This window comes from Hemibagrus wyckioides, linkage group LG23 (assembly GCF_019097595.1).
Source record: "Hemibagrus wyckioides isolate EC202008001 linkage group LG23, SWU_Hwy_1.0, whole genome shotgun sequence".
Taxonomy (NCBI): Eukaryota; Metazoa; Chordata; class Actinopteri; order Siluriformes; family Bagridae; genus Hemibagrus; species Hemibagrus wyckioides.
The window spans coordinates 5,625,677-5,643,163 of NC_080732.1; the positions used below are offsets into that span (position 1 = coordinate 5,625,677).

General features: G+C 37.9%; 2 protein-coding genes across 3 annotated transcripts; both read left to right on the forward strand.

Annotated features, from left to right (window-relative positions):
* Window positions 1-318: 318 nt before the first annotated feature.
* Window positions 319-3,623, forward strand: LOC131344499 (THO complex subunit 2-like). 2 transcript variants are annotated; one of them, XM_058376838.1, is made up of 7 exons: window positions 319-1,255; window positions 1,388-1,461; window positions 1,564-1,737; window positions 1,904-2,038; window positions 2,391-2,801; window positions 2,965-3,081; window positions 3,194-3,623. In XM_058376838.1, the coding sequence occupies exons 1-7, from the start codon at window positions 1,201-1,203 to the stop codon at window positions 3,386-3,388; spliced, it is 1,161 nt and encodes a 386-aa protein (XP_058232821.1). In that variant the 5' UTR covers window positions 319-1,200; the 3' UTR covers window positions 3,389-3,623. The 2 variants fall into 2 exon arrangements, with proteins under 2 accessions (XP_058232821.1, XP_058232822.1); XM_058376839.1 differs by having other exon boundaries at window positions 2,965-3,072.
* A 2,538-nt stretch (window positions 3,624-6,161) lies between these two features.
* Window positions 6,162-7,859, forward strand: LOC131343930 (uncharacterized). Its single transcript, XM_058375809.1, has 6 exons — window positions 6,162-6,216; window positions 6,349-6,422; window positions 6,525-6,698; window positions 6,856-7,296; window positions 7,460-7,576; window positions 7,689-7,859. Exons 1-4 carry the CDS (start codon window positions 6,162-6,164, stop codon window positions 7,264-7,266), a joined length of 714 nt encoding a protein of 237 aa, XP_058231792.1. The 3' UTR covers window positions 7,267-7,296; window positions 7,460-7,576; window positions 7,689-7,859.
* The last annotated feature ends 9,628 nt before the right edge of the window (window positions 7,860-17,487 follow it).

The following is a 17,487-nucleotide window of genomic DNA, read 5'->3' on the forward strand; positions in this document are numbered from 1 at the left end:
AGTTTGTGCTTGGTGAGACACGGTATAATATCCTAGAAAAAAAAAAAAAAATTGGAAACCATGGAAACGATGACGCTTCGAATCGGAATAGGAATTGGAATCGGGTATCTAGGCAACGGAGAGTCAGAACGAGCGGCGGACTTTACAGCGACCAGCAGCGACTCAGAGAGAGAGAGAGAAAGAGAGAGAGAGAGAGAGAGACAACTTTGTGATCGAGAGAGAGAGAGACAACTTTGTGATCGAGAGAGAGAGAGAGAGAGAGAGAGAACTTTGTGATCGAGAGAGAGAGAGAGAGAGAGAGAGAGAGAGAGAGAGAGTTTTATCATCTTTATGAAGAACTTTTCCTGTTTGGATAAGAAGGTAAACTGAAGGATATTTTAACAGCCCAGCTTGTAACGGACTTAACTCGTTTTTTAAGCTAACAAACTAAAACATTAGCGGTTTTTTAATGTTCTTGACTGTTTTCAAGTAACTAATTTCACCCGTTTTAATATTCATAAATAACGAAACTCATCCCAGTCGCTTACAGAAAGCTAATTGTCGTTAGCCCATTATCTTCGTTAATAGTCATGTAGTTAATGTACGTTTATAACTGAGTGTAATGTTAGCCTAGCTAAACCCTTTAGAGTTTTATATCTCGGTGTAATGTTAAAACTGTTGTCTAAAATAAGATGTTTGTCACCGACTGTGCCGTGAGGAAACTTTTTTTCTTTGCTTCAGCTATTGATTTACATCGCTAATAACTTTAATTAGTTCATCTCCCGAGTCACTTGTTCATCACGTGACCGCCTCATATACTTATGCAGTCTGTTCATTCGCTCGTCACGTGATCGCCTCATAAGCTTATGCAGTCTGTTCATTCGCTCATCACGTGACCGCTTCCTGTATCGGTATTTTTTTTATTATTATTTAGTTCCATCACATATAAGTACAAAACAAGAAGTATAGGGCAGATATGAAACAATGTCATACAGTTTAAAGTAAGTACAACAAAACATAAAGTGAGTCGGCGAGTCGGTTCATTGATTCGATTTTTGATGTGAACCCCTTAATGCACGTTGGGAACTAAGTCGAGGAGTCGACTCGTACCGATTCGAGGAGTCGACTCCTTTGTGAACTACACATCATTTTGCACATGGACAAGAATGAATAAAGAGAGTATGGATGAAAAGTTAATTGAACTGTGCACCTTTTCGGCAGATGCAGCAGTATCAAATGGACATTCCTGTGGAAAGAACATCTGACTTTATTCTTGGTAAAGTTTCCCTCTCATTTTTTTAATATTACATTGGTAAAATATTAATTTATTATGTATAGGGTTGTACTTTTTCTGATTTGGGACAGGGCCTGAGGTGTTATTAATTATATATTGGGTCTTTTATTTTAGATGGAGAATTTTGTCCAGCCTTTTATCCCGAATATGATGGTTATCTCCTCCTGCAGCAAAAGGAGCGTAAACTGGTAAGTAATAAAAAGTTCTACTAGAATAGCAGATATCCAGCTGGATTTATCATGTTAATGTTCTGTGCTCACGTATCAAGCATGTACCCTAATTCATTACAGATTACAATCACGGACCCTAACGACCCAAATCGGGACGTCATGGCCGAGCTCTTTGGAGAAAGGCTGTCGTCTGCACTGACAGCAACTCCTGTCCCTGAATGCAGCGACGTTGTGGAGACTCCAGTGACCTCAACCCCAAAGGAGGCGGAGTCTAACACTGCCCCTGCTTCGGAGGTGAATATTGAGCTGGACAGTTTTACAGTGTACTACAAAAATACTACACAGGAGGAAATATACAAATTCACTCCAGCTGTTTTAGTGCTGTTGTGTGTAATATTACTTTATTCCAGTTTAGAAACATTATGATGAATCTTTGTGTGTTATTTCTCATACTCTTCAGACAAGGCAAAAACTCCACAAGAGACCAGGCCTGCTCCTCTTCTCTATCCCTCCCAAGGGAGAAATGCACCAGAAAAGGATAGAGAAAGCCAACACATGGAAGAGAAAGATCCTAAACCAGACTGAGGTGCACAAGGTAGAACAGAGTTTTTATCCCATTTTTATTTACTAAAACACTTTTCTTGTCTTGGACTGTTTACGGTGTTCAATGCAAAGTGTTAATCAAAGTGCATAATGCTGTTTTAACTTTATTTGTTTTGACTTTTATCGAGAATATATACACATTACTTTAGGAACAAGTTTTATGTGTTAGCTGTCTTTAACTTAACTGTCTAAATACTGAATGACTTAATACTGGAAAATATTAAAGCCTTATTTAGTCCAGTAGATTTAGTGCTGTAGCTTGTACTATTACTTTATTGTAATTTTGAAACATTAACTTGAACTTGTATGTGTTCTCCCTCTGACTCCTCGGATCCCTGAAAAAGCCTGTAGAGCCAGTCACTTTCTGCATCCCTCTATCTGAGGAACAGGAAGAGGAGGCAAAGAAAGCCGAAATGGTTTTTGGTGAATTGGACGAACAACGGACAGCTACACCCCCTGCAGAAGGAGACACTGTGGATGTGCCTGCCCCTCTAAATACCACACCACCAAAGGATGCAGAGCCTGGAGAACACTTGGCTGAACACCTGACAGCTACACCCCCTGCAGAAGGAGACACTGTGGATGTGCCTGCCCCTCTAAATACCACACCACCAAAGGACACAGAGCCTGGAGAACACTTGGCTGAACACCTGACAGCTACTCCCCCTGCAGGAGGAGACATTGTGGATGTCCCTGCCCCTCTAAACACCACACCAACAAAGGAGGCTGAGCCAAACACAGCCCCTGCTTCAGAGGTGAATATTGAGCTGGACAATTTCCCAGTGTATTATAACCATTAAACACTACACAGGAGGAAATATACAAATTCCACTCCAGCTGTTTTAGTGCTGTTGTGAGTAATATTACTTTATTTCAGTTTAGAAACATTGTGATGAATCTTTGTGTGATGTCTTTCAGACTAGTCAGTCAGAGCAAAATCTGTGCAAGAGACCAGGCCTGGAAAGGAAACAGAAAAAGGCAGAGAAAGCCAACCTGCGGAAGAAAAAAGAACAAAAGCAGACTGAGGTGCGCAAGGTAGAACAGAGTTTTTAACCTATTGTTATTAACTGAAACACTTTTCTTGACTTTCTGAACTTTCTTTGTAGTTTTGAAACATTACATTGACCCTGTGTGTGTTCTCCCTCAGACTCTGTCCCAGAAAAAAACCCTCAAACCCTGCATCCGCTTACCGGGAGAAAAGGACAAGGAGGTGAAGAACTCAAAAAACACTTACAAGGAAAAGAAACGAGTCCGCTTCTGCCTCCCTCCAACCAGTGAAGTAGAGCAGAAGGATGAAAAGAAGAAAAATGGCAGTAAAAAGAGATCTGGAAGGTCGGACTAGTCACACTTGACTATCCAACATGACTAGTTTCCACGCCCTGTAAATATGTAAATAGTAGAATAAAGTTTTGTGACAGTATCTCAATGCTGGTTGTGTGAAATGCCTTCTGAAAGCTGATTGGCTGAAGTCTGCCATGTTTCTGAAGTTAGTCAGTAGTGATTATAAATCCAGTTACAGATTGATGCAGCACACCAAATTCATCTGCTTCTGAGAAATGACTATTTCAACTTAACTCTGACTCTTTTCATATTTCAAAACTTTACAGATCATCTCAGAATCCTATCTATATATCTCACACTATGTGGTTTGGGTAATTCTGTGAAGGTGTTCATGAAGTACAGCTGTTTGAGTAAACCAGCTCCATCCACTTGTGGTAGACAGACTGTTTACATATTTCACTCTTTTTTCACAATTTTATTCCAAAAAAAAATCTATGGAATAGTTTGGAAAAGTTGGTTTTACATATTATTTAAATGACTGTAAATTGGAATAAATTTGTCCCGCCACTCCAATTTACAATCATTTAAATAATACATACGTACCTAACCCATACGTGGTTCCAGCTACTAAATTGTGAGCCCATATTAGTATGGTGAAAATCTAAGATACCAGTCAGTGTGGACAGGACAGGGAAACTTTGATTATATCTGAAAGACCTTCTGTTGTGTGACCATGTTTTAATAACCCTAAGAATAAATGGGTTTTCTTTTACCTTTCGGCTTTCTGGTCTAATAAATTGATCAGAGAAACTGGGTTACAAAATTGTTGTTCTACATCTACCCACAGAGCTTCTTTAGGTTTCTGTATCCAGCTGAGGAAGATCCTGGCCTGTACTGCCCATACATAATATTTACGGTTTGGGAGAGCCCATCCATCTTCATCAGTGGGCAGTTTTAAAGTCTTTTGGTGTACAGTATACTGTATATATGAATGCTGACTTTGGACTTGAAACAAAATGAACCATAAAAAGTAACCACTGAATCTACTTAATAAAAGCTTGCAAATTTGAGTAATATTGGCAAATTGACTGGGTTGATGGTAGTGTAATAATGGACACTGCGAGCCAGATGTGTGGTCACTCAAGGCTTCTTCTTTTTATTGTCTGTGACAAACAGGACCATTGGTTGGTTATAATAACCCTAATTACATTTTTCACTGAATTACCGTCAACATATAATGGTCATAAATCTAAATAAAACAACATACAAGAGAAAATGAAATATAAAACTGTACATTTCATTAATCACATCAACGCAGTGAAACAATGACCTTAAGTGACCTATATTTTATATATTTTAGTAAAGGAGATAGAACGCAAATCTTAAATGACAACACGTAACTCACGCGCTAATGCCAGCGCCTTATGCTAGCGCTGGCGGCTAATGCTAGCGCCTAATGATTTTGCACACAGAAACAAGAAAACAGAATAAAACACACATGCCTGTGACAAACAGGACCATTGGTTGGTTATAATAACAGCTCACGAGGACACACAACAGTCTTAAATAAAATAAAAACAGGTTTAAAGTTTACAAGCAACACACTTTTTGTTTTACAACACAATTTTATCTTGACTCAAAAATAAGAGGACTGGGAGCTAACGGACAAAATGGTAACAATTTGTGAAACACAAGAGTCCAGTTTTGTGCTCAAAACAATGCAAAAACACAGTAAATAAGACAGTGTCCATCGAAGCAACTGACCAGCAGCGAGGTTTCACAAGACTGCTGCTGATTACAGAGCACCGCCCCCTAATGTAATAAGCATCAACAACCAACGGCCAGTTTTCCCAATTTATGTAAGGATTTAACTCATTATTTTAACTCCGCTACGTCTAATTATAATCGTAATACTGAAACTAGGTTTATTAAAATAAATGAAAGATTTCTATTTCAGTATTGAGCTATAAATTGTAGTTTGAGAGATTTATGTTTGATCTATCCTGGCATTAATATCTGCTCAGTAGAGTGGTGTATAATGATGATTCTTATAGATTTCTGTGGACAAGCTTCACACGAAGCATCGAGTCAATCAGTAAGTTTGTGCTTGGTGAGACACGGTATAATATCCTAAAAAAAGACAGAGAGAGAGAGAGAGAGAGAGAGAGAGAGAGAGTTTTATCATCTTTATGAAGAACTTTTCCTGTTTGGATAAGAAGGTAAACTGAAGGATATTTTAACAGCCCAGCTTGTAACGGACTTAACTCGTTTTTTAAGCTAACAAACTAAAACATTAGCGGATTTTTAATGTTCTTGACTGTTTCCAAGTAACTAATTTCACCCGTTTTAATATTCATAAATAACGAAACTCATCCCAGTCGCTTACAGAAAGCTAATTGTCGTTAGCCCATTATCTTCGTTAATAGTCATGTAGTTAATGTACGTTTATAACTGAGTGTAATGTTAGCCTAGCTAAACCCTTTAGAGTTTTATATCTCGGTGTAATGTTAAAACTGTTGTCTAAAATAAGATGTTTGTCACCGACTGTGCCGTGAGGAAACTTTTTTCTTTGCTTCAGCTATTGATTTACATCGCTAATAACTTTAACTTTATTTTTAAAGTAAGTACAACAAAACATAAAGTGAGTCGGCGAGTCGGTTCATTGATTCGATTCTTTGATGTGAACCCCTTAATGCACGTTGGGAACTAAGTCGAGGAGTCGAATCGGTACGAGTCGACTCCTTTGTGAACTACACATCATTTTTGCACATGGACAAGAATGAATAAAGAGAGTATGGATAAAAAGTTAATTGAACTGTGCACCTTTTCGGCAGATGCAGCAGTATCAAATGGACATTCCTGTGGAAAGAACATCTGACTTTATTCTTGGTAAAGTTTCCCTCTCATTTTTTTAATATTATATTGGTAAAATATTAATTTATTATGTATAGGGTTGTACTTTTTCTGATTTGGGACAGGGCCTGAGGTGTTATTAATTACATATTGGGTCTTTTATTTTAGATGGAGAATTTTGTCCAGCCTTTTATCCCGAATATGATGGTTATCTCCTCCTGCAGCAAAAGGAGCGTAAACTGGTAAGTAATAAAAAGTTCTACTAGAATAGCAGATATCCAGCTGGATTTATCATGTTAATGTTCTGTGCTCACGTATCAAGCATGTACCCTAATTCATTACAGATTACAATCGCGGACCCTAACGACCCAAATCGGGATGTCATGGCCGAGCTCTTTGGAGAAAGGCTGTCGTCTGCACTGACAGCAACTCCTGTCCCTGAATGCAGCGACATTGTGGAGACTCCAGTGACCTCAACCCCAAAGGAGGCGGAGTCTAACACTGCCCCTGCTTCGGAGGTGAATATTGAGCTGGACAGTTTTACAGTGTACTACAAAAATACTACACAGGAGGAAATATACAAATTCACTCCAGCTGTTTTAGTGCTGTTGTGTGTAATATTACTTTATTCCAGTTTAGAAACATTATGATGAATCTTTGTGTGTTGTCTTTCAGACTCATCAGTCAAGGAAAAAGCTCTGCAAGAGACCAGGCCTGCTCCTTTTCTCCATCCCACCAGAGCAGGAAGAGAAAGCCAACACACGGAGGAGAATAATCCCTAACCAGACTGAGGTGCACAAGGTGCCCAGAGAGCCAGTCACTTTCTGCATCCCTCGATCTGAGGAAGAGGAAGAGGAAGAGGAGGCAAACAAAGCCAAAATGGTTTTTGGTGAATTGGCTGAACACCTGACAGCTACACCCCCTGCAGGAGGAGACATTGTGGATGTGCCTGCCCCTCTAAATACCACACCACCAAAGGACACAGAGCCTGGTGAACTCTTGGATGATCACCTGACAGCTACTCCCCCTGCAGGAGGAGACATTGTGGATGTCCCTGCCCCTCTAAACACCACACCAACAAAGTAGGCGGAGCCAAACACAGCCCCTGCTTCAGAGGTGAATATTGAGCTGGACAATTTCCCAGTGTATTATAACCATTAAACACTACACAGGAGGAAATATACAAATTCCACTCCAGCTGTTTTAGTGCTGTTGTGAGTAATATTACTTTATTTCAGTTTAGAAACATTGTGATGAATCTTTGTGTGATGTCTTTCAGACTAGTCAGTCAGGGCAAAATCTATGCAAGAGACCAGGCCTGGAAAGGAAACAGAAAAAGGCAGAGAAAGCCAACTTGCGGAAGAAAAAAGAACAAAAGCAGACTGAGGTGCACAAGGTAGAACAGAGTTTTTAACCTATTGTTATTAACTGAAACACTTTTCTTGACTTTCTGAACTTTCTTTGTAGTTTTGAAACATTACATTGACCCTGTGTGTGTTCTCCCTCAGACTCTGTCCCAGAAAAAAACCCTCAAACCCTGCATCCGCTTACCGGGAGAAAAGGACAAGTTGGACACTGTTGGTGATCCCTTTTCTAAAAAGAAAAAGAAACGAGTCCGCTTCTGCCTCCCTCCAACCACAGAAGTAGAGCAGAAGGATGAAAAGAAGAAACATGGCCGAAAACAGAAATCTGCAAGGTTGGACTAGTCACACTAACATGACTAGTTTCCACGCCCTGTAAATATGTAAATAGTAGAATAAAGTTTTGTGACAGTATCTCAATGCTGGTTGTGTGAAATGCCTTCTGAAAGCTGATTGGCTGAAGTCTGCCATGTTTCTGAAGTTAGTCAGTAGTGATTATAAATCCAGTTACAGATTGATGCAGCACACCAAATTCATCTGCTTCTGAGAAATGACTATTTCAACTTAACTCTGACTCTTTTCATATTTCAAAACTTTACAGATCATCTCAGAATCCTATCTATATATCTCACACTATGTGGTTTGGGTAATTCTGTGAAGGTGTTCATGAAGTACAGCTGTTTGAGTAAACCAGCTCCATCCACTTGTGGCAGACAGACTGTTTACATATTTCACTCTTTTTTCACAATTTTATTCCAAAAAAAATCTATGGAATAGTTTGGAAAAATTGGTTTTACATATTATTTAAATGACTGTAAATTGGAATATTTACAATCATTTAAATAATACGTACGTACCTAACCCATACGTGGTTCCAGCTACTAAATTGTGAGCCCATATTAGTATGGTGAAAATCTAAGATACCAGTCAGTGTGGACAGGACACGGAAACTTTGATTATATCTGAAAGACCTTCTGTTGTGTGACCATGTTTTAATAACCCTAAGAATAAATGGGTTTTCTTTTACCTTTCGGCTTTCTGGTCTAATAAATTGATCAGAGAAACTGGGTTACAAGACTGTTGTTCTACATCTACCCACAGAGCTTCTTTAGGTTTCTGTATCCAGCTGAGGAAGATCCTGGCCTGTACTGCCCATACATAATATTTAAGGTTTGGGAGAGCCCATCCATCTTCATCAGTGGGCAGTTTTAAAGTCTTTTGGTGTACAGTACACTGTATATATGAATGCTGACTTTGGACTTGAAACAAAATGAACCATAAAAAGTAACCACTGAATCTACTTAATAAAAGCTTGCAAATTTGAGTAATATTGGCAAATTGAATTGATCAGGCTGTGTTAGGTGAACTTTCAAGCGAAAGCAGTAGTTAAACTGAACATTTTCAGTAAACTGTACTTAAGGGCATCTAGTGTATTGGACTAAAAGCCTCACTCGAAGTTCACTGTTGCAAATATCTGGCGCAATGCATTGGCACAAAAAACAATGAATACAGTTTTATAGTGAATACATTTAGCTCCTAATTGTAAATATATTTTTACAGATGAGGTTATTAATCTTTATTCATTCAAAGGCACATTTGATTAGTTTTACCGAAGAGTATTACAGTGTAACCATCATTTGAGGCGATTTCTTTTACACAATATATAATTTGAACCTTATTTTAAGTTTAATATTAATTATGACTAAAAAACATTGTGCCCACACTCTATGACCTTTCTATAACATGCGTTGTAATGGATTATATATATATGTATATATGTATATATATATATATATATATATATGTAAGTAATGGATTATATATAAACCCATTCATATGCCTTTATCACCTGAAATATATGGCAATAGCTGGCGGAGGACCTCACCTGGTCACTCAACACCAGCTCCATCACCAAGAAAGCCCAGCAGTGTCTCTACTTCCTGCGAAGGCTGAGGAAGGCTCATCTTCCACCTCCCATCCTGACCACCTTCTACAGAGGGACCATCAAGAGCATCCTGAGCAGCTGCATGAGTGCCTGGTTTGGGAATTGCACCGTCTCGGATTGCAAGACCCTGCAGCGGATAGTGAGGACAGCTGAGAGAAGATGATCGGAGTCTCTCTTCACTCTATTATGGACATTTACTCCACATGTTTCATCTGCAAAGCAAACAGCATTGTGGATGAGCCCACACACCCCTCACACAAACTCTTCACCCTTCTGCCATCCGGAAAGAGTACCGAAGCATTTGGACCCGCATAACCAGACTGTTGAACAGCTTCTTCCCTCAGGCAATCGGGTATCTCAACAGAGAACTGAACTGAATTGGACACACACACACACACACACACACACACACATATATGCTGTCAGGTCACCAGGCACAAGCTAATGTTGGATCGATTCAAATAAATACTGGAACGCAAAACATGAAAATCGAACATTTTCCGGATTTCTGATTCGTTGAATCAGGGAAATTTTTCAATTATTTAACGACTGAATACTGCATCTACTTATTCAAAAGAAATAAATCAGTTTTCATTTGTAAAGAAAATGTGAAAATAATAGGGTTCCGCAAATTTTAAATGAGATATCTAGGCACGTTTGCGACACAATCAGCGATGAAACGCCAGGAGCAGCAACAGATGACTTTAATGTAATCATGGATGGAAAGAAAGAATGGAGATGTGACTTGGTTGACTCAGTAAATTAGCTCAGGTCAGGATAATCATATTTTCATGAACATTCTGTGTAGCATGAAAATGAGTTGACTTTAAACGTGCATTTTCTCTCAGCAATGTAGGACAAGCAGACTCTGGATGCTAATGTTAGACTCAATATGTTCATAACTCAATGGTTTTCATATCAGAGGACAGATGAGGTGGATAGTTAGGATACATAGACAGATGGGATTGAATGAATAGATGGAGGACAATGTTCTTTATATATTTTTTATGTTTGTGAGATTGTGTGACAATCTTGCATCCTGTGTACCAAATAAGTAGTGTATCTATTGTGTTATCTATTTTCCCATTCTTTTGGATTACAGAAGTAGGAATTACAGATCATTACTTCCTACCCTGCTATAATACAGTGTTGGAGGCATAAAATGATCTTTTTTAAGTATTTGTGCTCCTCAGAAAATTAGCACCAGGAATGTAAATATTTTCATTTGTCATTAACTAAGGGTGGTTTATGCATGAGAGACAATTATTAAAGTAATGATCAACATTTTCAAATCATTGCTATAAAAATGATAAAACTATATTACATATTAATTTTGCAAAAATAGTGATTCAACACACACAGTTCATAAAAGCTTTTTGCTTTTTCTGCTCTAAACCCCTGCGGTTTGGTGGATGTGTCTCTGACAGACGTCCTGTGCAACAAGTGATTTATTTCACATTTTCAGCGGTTAGTTTGAAATAAAAATTTGTTTAACAGAGGAAATCGAGTCTCACATTATTTAAATTTTATTCACACACAAAACATTAATGGTGAACATTTTTGACATTTTAAAATGATTCTCTCAAGTCTTGCCGATCGGCCCCGATTACACAATAAAGAAAGTAAGACATCTTTTTTATATAAACAGTTTAGTAGTCTACTTTTCTTTTTTACAGAATTTATCATTATAATCAACTTAATTGTTTACTGGATTTTGTATCACCATTGTCCCTAAATGTGTAAATGCAGGAAATGGGATTCAAATCAAAAACATTTCCCCCCCAGCTCTTGACAATGATATATGAAATGTATCACAGAAGAAGGGGGAAAAAATAAAACCAAAGTAGACTCATGTATACTACATGCAAGAGCTCTTGTAAACTGTGGCTTTCTTCCCAAATCTTTCCTAGCTAAGTGCCATTACTTTTACATGTTCACTTTGCAATTCTACCATTATAAAGTCCCAATGTCCTCAAACGAGCACTTCCTAATTAGGTAAAAAGCACTATACAAATAAATTGAATTGAATTTCGGGGTACAATTTGTCCAGAAATCATAGACAAACTGAACAGTTTCTCATGAAAATGTCTCATTTTCATGTATTGTATGTAATTTATATAGTTTTCACTCCTAGAGGCAATATTTTGAACACGTCGGAGCTCATCTGGAAAAGCATGAAACTGTTCATTGTGTTTTTAAAGACTATGACTACAGTACTTATAATAATACATATATATTCAATGTAATATATATATATATATATATATATATATATTCAACATTGGCTTCACATAGTAGGATCCTCACTGCCTTGAAGATTTTGAACTTACTGTATTTCAGACTATTCACGTCAGACACATTCAAGTTATTGAAGTATTCAGAAGTACTCAGGTTAATCCAGCTGCTGATGACTTTAAAGAGAGATGGCCTGCTTTCTTTTGTGAAGCTGAGGTGAATCTACAATATCTTACAGTATAAAAATCATTAGTTGATCATTGTAAAAAAAAAAAAAAGTGTATTATTAAATTACATTTTCTATTTATGAAAACTTTATTTAAGAAACTCAGTAGAGAGAGAGAAAGAAGAAAAAAAGACTAAAATTGCCATGGAAGCAAATTTAAATAGAATTAATTTTGAAAATGTCTGTATGTATATATTTTATATATATATTTCTTTCTACATTGTAAAACAATGCTGAAGGCGGCCGAAATACACAATAATCTCGTTTGAACAGTTGATATTGAGATATGTCTGCTACTGATGCCTTCATAACGGCTCTAATCTGAGGTGCTGTTAATTGGTGATTTCTGAGGCTGGTAACTCTAAATGAACTTCTCCTCTGCAGCAGAGGTCAGTTTTGGTCTTGCTTTACTGGGATGGTCTTCATGTGAGCCAGTTTCATCATGGTGCTTGATGGGTTTTGCAAATGCACTCGACAATACTGTTCTTGCAAGAACTATTCCAGAACACCTGACCTTCGTGTCTTAAAATAACAACTGACTGTTTTTTGTTGTCATTACATATGGATTACTTAAGTCCATGTGTGTTATTTCATAGTTTTGAAATCTCCAGTATTGTTCTAGAATGTAGAAAATAAATCCCTAAACAAAAAACATTGAATTAAAAGGTGTGTCCAAACTTTTGACTGGTAGTGTATATATATATATGTACATATATGTATATATATATATATATATATATATATATATATATATGACTGTGTTGATGGTAGTGTAATAATGGACAATGCGAGCCAGATGTGTGGTCACTCAAGGGTTCTTCTTTTTATTGTCTGTGACAAACAGGACCATTGGTTGGTTATAATAACCCTAATTACATTTTTCACTGAATTACCGTCAACATATAATGGTCATAAATCTAAATAAAACAACATACAAGAGAAAATGAAATATAAAACTGTACATTTCATTAATCACATCAACGCAGTGAAACAATGACCTTAAGTGACCTATATTTTATATATTTTAGTAAAGGAGATAGAACGCAAATCTTAAATGACAACACGTAACTCACCAAGTTTGTGCTTGGTGAGACACGGTGTAATATCCTAAAAAAAAAAAAAAAAAATATCCTAAAAAAAAAAGGAAACCATGGAAACGGTGACGCTTCGAATCGGAATCGGAATGTTTCTAGGCAACGGAGAGTCAGAACGAGCGGCGGACTTACAGCGACCAGCAGCGACTCAGAGAGAGAGAGAGAGAGAGAGAGAACTTTGTAATTAAGATAGAGAGAGAGAGAGAGAGAGAGAGAGAGAGAACTTTGTGATCGAGAGAGAGAGAGAGAGAGAACTTTGTGATCGAGAGAGAGAGAGAGATAGAGAGAGAGAGAGAGAGAAAGAGAGAGACAACTTTGTGATCGAGAGAGAGAGAGAGAGAGAGAGAGAGAGAGTTTTATCATCTTTATGAAGAACTTTTCCTGTTTGGATAAGAAGGTAAACTGAAGGATATTTTAACAGCCCAGCTTGTAACGGACTTAACTCGTTTTTTAAGCTAACAAACTAAAACATTAGCGGATTTTTAATGTTCTTGACTGTTTCCAAGTAACTAATTTCACCCGTTTTAATATTCATAAATAACGAAACTCATCCCAGTCGCTTACAGAAAGCTAATTGTCGTTAGCCCATTATCTTCGTTAATAGTCATGTAGTTAATGTACGTTTATAACTGAGTGTAATGTTAGCCTAGCTAAACCCTTTAGAGTTTTATATCTCGGTGTAATGTTAAAACTGTTGTCTAAAATAAGATGTTTGTCACCGACTGTGCCGTGAGGAAACTTTTTTCTTTGCTTCAGCTATTGATTTACATCGCTAATAACTTTAACTTTATTTTTAAAGTAAGTACAACAAAACATAAAGTGAGTCGGCGAGTCGGTTCATTGATTCGATTCTTTGATGTGAACCCCTTAATGCACGTTGGGAACTAAGTCGAGGAGTCGAATCGGTACGAGTCGACTCCTTTGTGAACTACACATCATTTTTGCACATGGACAAGAATGAATAAAGAGAGTATGGATAAAAAGTTAATTGAACTGTGCACCTTTTCGGCAGATGCAGCAGTATCAAATGGACATTCCTGTGGATAGAACATCTGACTTTATTCTTGGTAAAGTTTCCCTCTCATTTTTTTAATATTATATTGGTAAAATATTAATTTATTATGTATAGGGTTGTACTTTTTCTGATTTGGGACAGGGCCTGAGGTGTTATTAATTATATATTGGGTCTTTTATTTTAGATGGAGAATTTTGTCCAGCCTTTTATCCCGAATATGATGGTTATCTCCTCCTGCAGCAAAAGGAGCGTAAACTGGTAAGTAATAAAAAGTTCTACTAGAATAGCAGATATCCAGCTGGATTTATCATGTTAATGTTCTGTGCTCACGTATCAAGCATGTACCCTAATTCATTACAGATTACAATCGCGGACCCTAACGACCCAAATCGGGATGTCATGGCCGAGCTCTTTGGAGAAAGGCTGTCGTCTGCACTGACAGCAACTCCTGTCCCTGAATGCAGCGACATTGTGGAGACTCCAGTGACCTCAACCCCAAAGGAGGCGGAGTCTAACACTGCCCCTGCTTCGGAGGTGAATATTGAGCTGGACAGTTTTACAGTGTACTACAAAAATACTACACAGGAGGAAATATACAAATTCACTCCAGCTGTTTTAGTGCTGTTGTGTGTAATATTACTTTATTCCAGTTTAGAAACATTATGATGAATCTTTGTGTGTTGTCTTTCAGACTCATCAGTCAAGGAAAAAGCTCTGCAAGAGACCAGGCCTGCTCCTTTTCTCCATCCCACCAGAGCAGGAAGAGAAAGCCAACACACGGAGGAGAATAATCCCTAACCAGACTGAGGTGCACAAGGTGCCCAGAGAGCCAGTCACTTTCTGCATCCCTCGATCTGAGGAAGAGGAAGAGGAAGAGGAGGCAAACAAAGCCAAAATGGTTTTTGGTGAATTGGCTGAACACCTGACAGCTACACCCCCTGCAGGAGGAGACATTGTGGATGTCCCTGCCCCTCTAAATACCACACCACCAAAGGACACAGAGCCTGGAGAACACTTGGCTGAACACCTGACAGCTACTCCCCCTGCAGGAGGAGACATTGTGGATGTCCCTGCCCCTCTAAACACCACACCAACAAAGGAGGCTGAGCCAAACACAGCCCCTGCTTCAGAGGTGAATATTGAGCTGGACAATTTCCCAGTGTATTATAACCATTAAACACTACACAGGAGGAAATATACAAATTCCACTCCAGCTGTTTTAGTGCTGTTGTGAGTAATATTACTTTATTTCAGTTTAGAAACATTGTGATGAATCTTTGTGTGATGTCTTTCAGACTAGTCAGTCAGGGCAAAATCTATGCAAGAGACCAGGCTTGGAAAAGAAACAGAAAAAGGCAGAGAAAGCCAACCTGCGGAAGAAAAAAGAACAAAAGCAGACTGAGGTGCACAAGGTAGAACAGAGTTTTTATCCTATTGTCATTAACTGAAACACTTTTCTTGACTTTCTGAACTTTCTTTGTAGTTTTGAAACATTACATTGACCCTGTGTGTGTTCTCCCTCAGACTCTGTCCCAGAAAAAAACCCTCAAACCCTGCATCCGCTTACCGGGAGAAAAGGACAAGGAGGTGAAGAACTCAAAAAACACTTACAAGGAAAAGAAACGAGTCCGCTTCTGCCTCCCTCCAACCAGTGAAGTAGAGCAGAAGGATGAAAAGAAGAAAAATGGCAGTAAAAAGAGATCTGGAAGGTCGGACTAGTCACACTTGACTATCCAACATGACTAGTTTCCACGCCCTGTAAATATGTAAATAGTAGAATAAAGTTTTGTGACAGTATCTCAATGCTGGTTGTGTGAAATGCCTTCTGAAAGCTGATTGGCTGAAGTCTGCCATGTTTCTGAAGTTAGTCAGTAGTGATTATAAATCCAGTTACAGATTGATGCAGCACACCAAATTCATCTGCTTCTGAGAAATGACTATTTCAACTTAACTCTGACTCTTTTCATATTTCAAAACTTTACAGATCATCTCAGAATCCTATCTATATATCTCACACTATGTGGTTTGGGTAATTCTGTGAAGGTGTTCATGAAGTACAGCTGTTTGAGTAAACCAGCTCCATCCACTTGTGGCAGACAGACTGTTTACATATTTCACTCTTTTTTCACAATTTTATTCCAAAAAAAAATCTATGGAATAGTTTGGAAAAGTTGGTTTTACATATTATTTAAATGACTGTAAATTGGAATAAATTTGTCCCGCCACTCCAATTTACAATCATTTAAATAATACGTACGTACCTAACCCATACGTGGTTCCAGCTACTAAATTGTGAGCCCATATTAGTATGGTGAAAATCTAAGATACCAGTCAGTGTGGACAGGACACGGAAACTTTGATTATATCTGAAAGACCTTCTGTTGTGTGACCATGTTTTAATAACCCTAAGAATAAATGGGTTTTCTTTTACCTTTCGGCTTTCTGGTCTAATAAATTGATCAGAGAAACTGGGTTACAAAATTGTTGTTCTACATCTACCCACAGAGCTTCTTTAGGTTTCTGTATCCAGCTGAGGAAGATCCTGGCCTGTACTGCCCATACATAATATTTACGGTTTGGGAGAGCCCATCCATCTTCATCAGTGGGCAGTTTTAAAGTCTGAAATTTACCTTTATGTCATTTACAGGCCCTGATAAACTTAGAAGTGGTACTATTAAGATCCCTAATATCATTATTCTTCAAGTTTAAAAAAGTCATGGACAGTGTTGGGAAAAATGTAGAATTCAGTATAGTGCTTGTTTTTGCGGGGATGTGGTGAGCTTAGTGGTTAAGGTGTTGGGCTACTAATCGGAAGGTTCGAATCTCAGGTCCACCAAGCTGCCACTGCCGGGCCCCTGAGCAAGGCCCTCAACCCTCAATTCCTCAGTTATAAATGAGATAAATGTAAGTCACTCTGGATAAGGGTGTCTGCCAAATGCCATCAATGTAATTGTTAGTAACAAGTGAGCAGGTGAGAATTATTACTTACACCCATAATACAGTCAGAAAAGTGACATCATGGATTCATTATATAGATTATAATTAAAAATAAATAAGCCCAAAATGCCCTGTCATATTTATTTAAAACACATATGCAACTCTAGCAGATATGTAAATATCTAAATTATCAGTACTCAATCACATCATGCTAAATACTCACTATACAGTATTACTTAATGCTAAGGTCCACTGAATAGTGTAAGTGATGGTTATAATTTATCCTTCCTCTGTCCAGAGTGTCACTATGTTTGAACATTTGCACACTTCCTGTTCCGGATTATCACCATAAAGCATTCCACATAAACGCAGCAAACTATATGGTGGATTTGCATAGGATCATTATATTATGACTAAAACCAAGAAAAAGAAAAAACAACGTTTTAAAATGATGCACAGTTTAAATAGATGTAAATGATCAAGCGAAAAACAGC

What these genes read in the sequence shown, in the direction of transcription:
- LOC131344499 (XM_058376838.1), top strand. Translation starts at nt 1,201, where the DNA reads ATGCAGCAGTATCAAATGGACATTCCTGTGGAAAGAACATCTGACTTT. An exon ending in AGCAAAAGGAGCGTAAACTG is followed by an intron (nt 1,462 to 1,563) that starts GTAAGTAATAAA and finishes AATTCATTACAG; the next exon opens with ATTACAATCACGGACCCTAA. An exon ending in AGCAGACTGAGGTGCGCAAG is followed by an intron (nt 3,082 to 3,193) that starts GTAGAACAGAGT and finishes GTTCTCCCTCAG; the next exon opens with ACTCTGTCCCAGAAAAAAAC.
- LOC131343930 (XM_058375809.1), top strand. Translation starts at nt 6,162, where the DNA reads ATGCAGCAGTATCAAATGGACATTCCTGTGGAAAGAACATCTGACTTT. An exon ending in AACATCTGACTTTATTCTTG is followed by an intron (nt 6,217 to 6,348) that starts GTAAAGTTTCCC and finishes CTTTTATTTTAG; the next exon opens with ATGGAGAATTTTGTCCAGCC. An exon ending in ACACTGCCCCTGCTTCGGAG is followed by an intron (nt 6,699 to 6,855) that starts GTGAATATTGAG and finishes GTTGTCTTTCAG; the next exon opens with ACTCATCAGTCAAGGAAAAA.